The sequence below is a fragment of the Protomyctophum bolini genome (genome assembly GCF_963924005.1).
Source record: "Protomyctophum bolini genome assembly, chromosome: 14".
NCBI classification, from domain to species: domain Eukaryota; kingdom Metazoa; phylum Chordata; class Actinopteri; order Myctophiformes; family Myctophidae; genus Protomyctophum; species Protomyctophum bolini.
In genome coordinates, this window is record NC_137875.1 from 40575080 (window position 1) to 40581745 (window position 6666).

The 6666-nt window shown below is 41.2% G+C and overlaps 1 protein-coding gene across 1 annotated transcript; it reads left to right on the forward strand.

The window, feature by feature from the left end:
* Window positions 1–224: 224 nt before the first annotated feature.
* LOC308328084 (large ribosomal subunit protein mL63-like) lies at window positions 225–3727 on the forward strand. Its single transcript, XM_080781776.1, has 2 exons — window positions 225–358; window positions 3021–3727. Exon 2 carries the CDS (start codon window positions 3033–3035, stop codon window positions 3345–3347), a length of 315 nt encoding a protein of 104 aa, XP_080637902.1. The 5' UTR covers window positions 225–358; window positions 3021–3032; the 3' UTR covers window positions 3348–3727.
* Window positions 3728–6666: the final 2939 nt, after the last annotated feature.

Genomic DNA, 6666 nt, shown 5'->3' on the forward strand with positions numbered 1-6666 from the left:
AAAATGAGTCAGGCAAAGATAAGATTTCTCAAAAACTGCAGACTAATGAACTTATCTTTAATACTTAGTTACTTACTTAATACTTGTGACGTTGCATAATTATGAAAGATAGATACGGTAGTTCTACAACTTTTACCCGTCGTTGACGGTAGATGGCGCTTTAGTCAGACTCACCCTATTTCGACTGTTTTGATCCCTAACATGGGCCGTAGAGGCGTAGACGTCACTGACCGGAAGTGTTTTTAGACGCACGATCGGGCATTTCATTTGGAACGATTTGGAATTATATAGTCGCCTGTCATTGAATGGAAATAGAAGTTGCTCATATTGAGAAAACTTAATCGGGTCAAACTGTAAGGTAAGGAACCGTTATGTGGTTTGTTTCCCAATTCCACTATAGTGCCGAATGGTAGCGGTCGGATGTCCTTGGCCAGGACAGCTATCAGCTATAGGGTTATGGTTTTAATAACGGTGTCACTGATAACAGATTTCCCGAGTTCAATTTTTAGTTGTCTGTACCACAGACTTTTTTATTGTTCTGAATTTGAACATACCGGTATATCATAGCATGAGACTCTGGGAGTGAGTCCCATGCTATGAGTACATTTCAAGCACAACTCAATACAAAGACTTAACTGCAGTGGACGACCCAATAAAGCATTACGCTTGTTTACAAGAGGGTCCACCTTGTTGAATTCATCAAAACATTTAGAGACGTACAAATATAGATCTATCCTACTATGTTTCCCCACTTCTGCCTCAGCCATTTGATTGCACTCTTCAGACAACAGGCAGGCAGACAGACAAATACAGAGATCTCCATCCATGTGGGACACAGACAGACAGTTAAAATGGGTGCCGTGACAACGGGTATTGATACTACAGACAGAGATCTCCATATACAGTATGGGCACAAAAGGGACACAGACAGATGGTTAAAACGGGTGCTATGACAAGTTGACAAGGGTTATTATTAACCCTAGTGTATATGTATCTTTTTGCTTCCTATATGATGAATTCCTGTTCTGTTCTTTAACTACATAGTAGTGTCTATTTGTATGTCTCTAAATGTTTTGATGAATTGAACAATGTGGACCCTGTTGTAATAACAAGTGTAATGCTTAATTGGGTCGTCCACTCACAGTTAACAGTCTTTGTATTGAGTTTGTGCTTGAAATGTACTGTAATTCTACAAACTGTTAATAAATATTTCAATCAATCAATCAAAAAGGTTCCCAAGTTGCATCGTTCTCAAGTAGGCCGGTAGCTCATGACGGGCACGTACAGGTCTAGTTTAGCCAAAGAACAGAACAGGAATTCAACATAAAGGAGGTAAAAAGTGGGGGGGGGGGGATAGCATCTACGGTAAATTGCTTACGACCAGGTGGGCCCGGGGGATAGGTGGGTGCCACCAAGTTAGTGGGCAGTGGCACCCCCTTAAAGTAAAAGTGGGTTAAAGTATACATGATTAGAACATGCTTAAACATTCGACAATTTAAGGTCTAATATTAGGGTATAAGAAGTTGAAGGATAAAATTACCGGTAAGTCTGATAATGTACCGTGCATGTTCACATCATGTAATAGGCCTATGCTTTTAACATAAGACCATTTTTCAAAATTGTAACATTTGATCTGACAAAATACTACCAATGTTACCTGTACATTTTTCCACCGGGGCCCTCTGATTCCCAAATGACCTCCATTGCAGCACATCATATTATTGTAGGTACACTGGTACACTACACACCAAACCTGGGGTCAGCTCCTCTTTGTCATGTCAAATGTCAAAAAAGTTATGTCAGAAAACATGTCCTATAGATTCACACAGCGGCCGACATTTTACAGCAGCTAGTTGTACTGCCTGACTAAACACATGTAAACTTATTCAGTGAAGCAGGTATGGGGCACACTACATTGTCAGGTGTGAGTAATTATACTCCACCCAACTACAAAGCACCTGGCAATTTGTGTTCCCCATGCATGGGATATAAGGCAGCTATATATTCTATACTCTATAGGTCGAGACTCGATATACGTACATCTGCAGAATAACCTCAACATGACAATGAAGGTTCAATGTTGTCCACATGCATTTAGCTATAGATAATACCACTTGATCCTCACTCATGGTCAGGTACCCTTAAAGTGTAATTTGGTCACATTGTGTACACTAAGAGTTCCAAATTGATCAGTGTCTGAGGAAACCAGAACAAAATAATACTGTACTCGTAACTGTGCGCAAGTTGTAACGATACAGAAACCTTTAACACTGATGCTTTTACTGTCTATAATTTGCTATTTGGTGGCAAATTATTGTTATCACTCAAAAGTCATTACTGTGACCTGGCTTTCTTTTTATGATTTGTACTTTCTTTATTTTCTTCAATATGTAAACATTGACAAGACACAACCAAAGAAATAGACAAAACAATACAATACTACAGAATAGATGCACAAAAAAAGGAACATAACAAACACATAACAAAATAAACAAAACAATACAATACTATAGATGCACAGAAATATCCCGCAGTCCACCCCAGCCCCAATTCCAGACATAGTTCTTCAATATATTTTTCCAACATTGCAGCTCGTTCAGAGCTCACTCAGAGCTAGAGTCCTGATACATGCATAATGGTAAAAGCCCCATTTTAAGTCATAGTCGTCCATTCTATTGAGCAGCCTGTATGACAGTCGTTCGTAAGCGGCCACTAGTCCCATTGAGGCGTCCCAAAGGGACGGTGCCGGTGCAGATGGGGCCTTCCAGTCCTTGACCAGCAGCCTCCTACCTGACATGATGGCCGTTTGTATCCATTCAGCTAAAGGAGGAGCAACGTGCCTCAATGTGGCAGGATCCCCCAGAATGAACAGACTGGGTGAAAAAGGAATGTGTAGGCCCGCTATTCTCTCCAGTCTTTCATGTATAGCGGTCCAGTATTCCTGAATTCTGGGACCCCCCAAAGCATGTGTACAAGTGTACCGTCTCTATCCTGACACCTCCTGTGACCTGTCTTTCCAGACATCCATCATCATGTTTCTGACCATGGCGTTGTTGCGGAAAGGTGTCCCGGGGAAACAGTGGATCGGAAAGTACCGTCGATTTCGGCCCATCACGTGGCAGATGAAACGCAACATGGTGGCGCAGTTGGAGCGCGAGGCCGAGAACGAGTACTGGATCAGCAGGCCGTACATGACTCCGGAGCAGGAGTTTGGCCATGGCGCCGAGCGGAGAGCACAGCGGTGGAACAACATCAGGGACAATAACTTCGGCAGGAACTTTCCCGAACACAAGTACATCACAGACCACCTGGGTCATCTGAACACTACCAAGACATGGTCAAGTTAACTGCTCAGTTGTGACATACTTTATAATATCCTGTGTCATGAGTGACTGTGTAACTTATGTATGTAGGCAATCTCTGTTTTGTATGCCGATTAATGCTGGCAGTGGGTCTCTTAAAAGTATCTTGCTGATTTATGAACCAAATCCAGACTATATTAATTCTGTCACGCAGAAAAGGGGAGTTGTTTGACCAACATTTCACTGTCCCATAAGAAACACTAGTCATGCGGACAGGTTCTTTTTTTATTAATATGTAAAGTAGTTTGGACTGGCTTGCTTGTATCAGCCAAGCGACAAGTATATTTTACTGTTTAAAATGTGCTAGACCCCTGGGAGCTGGATTGCTGAAATTCATAATAAATTGCCATATCGTAAAAACATAAGCAATCATGTCAGCTGTGTCATTTGTTCATTGTGTGTTCATAGTGTCAATGTGAAACAATCTGGCAGTGACAAACTGACCATACATAATTTACATTGCAATGCACGCCATATTTATTAATATCTTGTCTTTAAAGTGAATTATTTGTAGATGTAATACATTTTATATTAAATGCTCGCTGTTATGGAATGGCAGGCATGGCATTCAGTGTATGATTTGATGCCTTTTCAAGGGTTCAAAAAAGTGAAAGAAATATATTGTAAAAGCACCCAAATAATTATACTAATGGTATTGACAGACAATACAGTTGCATAGATAATGGTTTAGTGATCACACTTTAAAAATTGGGGTGTTATTTTCTTACATAAGTGTCCCCTGGGCCCTGAAATTTCTACCATTACAGCAACCAGCATAATTAAGCTACACATTGGTGGAAATGGAACAAATGCAGTCTACCTTGCTTCAATCAGTATAGTCCACCAATTTACCGGACTTTTAAAGCTATATAATATTCATGATGGCTTATCATACAATATGCCTAAGTCGAAATACTGTAAATTATTAAATTACTCGCCATACAGTCTAAATACTATTTAATGCACTTGAACTGGATTGCCAATCAATGTCATCTTATACAATGACAATAATATTCTTCTGATTCTATTCAAATGCGAGAAATTCTCCATATGTCGCAGAGTCAGACTCGCAGTCCAGAAGAGAGTGGCAGGATGGATATAGTTTCCTCGCCATCTCAAAGCATGCATTCCGCAATTCAGGCTTCAGCCCCATCTTTCTTCAGTATAGCCTACTGTACGTCGTTGTGGGACGCGAGTCGTGATCGAACGATGGCTGCCTGCGTGTGTTGGCTGGCTCCCTCCCTCCCTCCCTCCCAGTCCCAGTCACCACAGTGACACCACCCACCCCACCCGTTTGTTAGCTGTGCTGGGACATTACGGTTTCTGTCAGTGACCGACCAGCCTCCCTCTCTTTCTCTTTAGGCTCTTGAATGTTTTTTCCCATGGGATAAATAAGAACATGCTGTTGTCTTTAGCCTGTCTGTCTTGGGAGTTGAAGCTCTGGGCTTTACATTTATGGTCCACCGCTAATGTGGCCAAAATGCGTCGTTGACCATTGACACCGAGTCGACCAATGGTGGTCAGGTGGGTGATTAATTTGTCGCATTCACATTTCGCACAGTGCATTAGCTGGGACGCGTGTTAATTAAGTGTAGTGTTGTCGCATGGCCAGCAGATGGACCCGTAAGCATATTGTATTGTATTAACTCGTCAGAATCTGGTCCCACGGCCCCTCCTTCCTCCTAAACTCCCATGCGCGTCCATGCTGATGTGCGCTCACGCGTTGTTTTCCTTCCCCGAGATGCGCAGGGATGCTCTTCTTGCACCGTACACCACATCCATCCCAGCACACAACCCTCCCCAACTACCCGCATCACGTCTCAAAAGAGGGGAGACCATGAAGAGAGACGTCTGGAGCAGCGCTACGCCCCTGGATAGAAGATCTCCCTCCTTATCCATGCACCCACGGAGCACTGAGTGAAGCGACAGGATGGCAGGGGGTCGCAGAGGACTTGTGGCCCCTCAGAACACTTTTTTGGAGAATATTGTCAGGCGATCGAACGGTAAGGATTGGATGGAGTTCTGTGTAGCCTATCATTAAACTTACAAAAAAAGACAGCAGCATGCCAGTCCATTTTTAGAAACGATTATCAAACGACAAACATTTCTAATAATATACGAATCTTGCTTAAACAGACAATTAATTAAGCATCGGAGTTGCAAGTATTGGGCAGTTGTGATCAGATGGCCACCAGCCCCTTTGTGAAGTTATCTTTCTGTGTTTATGTTTACGTACTGTATTTTCGACCTACTCCTCAGTCGTAAGCGTACCCCAAATATTGGTTTCAGAATATCAATATTCGTATTATTCCTACAGTTGGAAAATGTAGACTGTAGCATGGGATTTCTGGTGAATGAAGGAAAAGTCTAGGCTAAACATCAGTGCAGTCAGTGCGTGTGCGTGTGTGTGTGTGTGCGTGTGCGTGTGCGTGCGTGTGTGTGTGTGTGTGTGTGTGTGTTTGTGTGTGTGTGTTCTCTCATCCTGCAAAGTGCATATGTTGCATTTACAATATCTGTCTACTGATGCCTTGGTGGGAATTGAACCCCTATAATGCAAGCTCAGATACAACTGATCTGTTGTAAGAGATTATTTCCATGCATAATGCTCTCTTGGTTGGTCTCTCTAAACTAGATACAGTAGATACTATCTTCATAATTCTCGCTTTTGTTTGAATTCAGACAAAAGCCTAAATTGTATAAGCTCACTACAATGAACAATGCACTATGCTTACTGCAGGGCAGGCAATATAAAATAAATAATTCAGTTTGTCAATTTTGTACATTTATCTAAACATGCAAGCAATTGTTAAGTATCATACAAATGTTTTATGAAATACAACATTATAGGCCTAAAGCCTGGCACACAAACTCATATCTCATAAGTGAAGCCATAATTCTACATAGGTTACTACATTGCCATGTTATGTAGTATTATAATTAAATTAAGTAGGCCTAAGTAAGTATTAAGTATTAAGTATATAATAAGTGTAGCCTATTTTAACAATACGGTCACAATATGTTGACAAAATATTACATTAGGCTACCAAACAATTAGTTATTTATCATCTCAATAAAACAAACCAAAAGGTTCTGACTTCATCTCTACGTCAATATTGTGTTTTGCATAATCTGCAGATCAGTGAATATTTTACGAGATAATATATTTTCATAAATGAATGGGGAGAACAATGAGTCACAAACTCACAATAGAACAATGTTAGAATATATTGTTGCATTTTTGCCTCTCTCTACCTGTAATATCTCCTCGTAATGATTGGCCTCACACACAATTTCACCCTTTAGT

Bases quoted from the DNA above. Each gene is read 5' to 3' on its own strand.
- LOC308328084 (XM_080781776.1), top strand. From the start codon at position 3,033: ATGTTTCTGACCATGGCGTTGTTGCGGAAAGGTGTCCCGGGGAAACAG.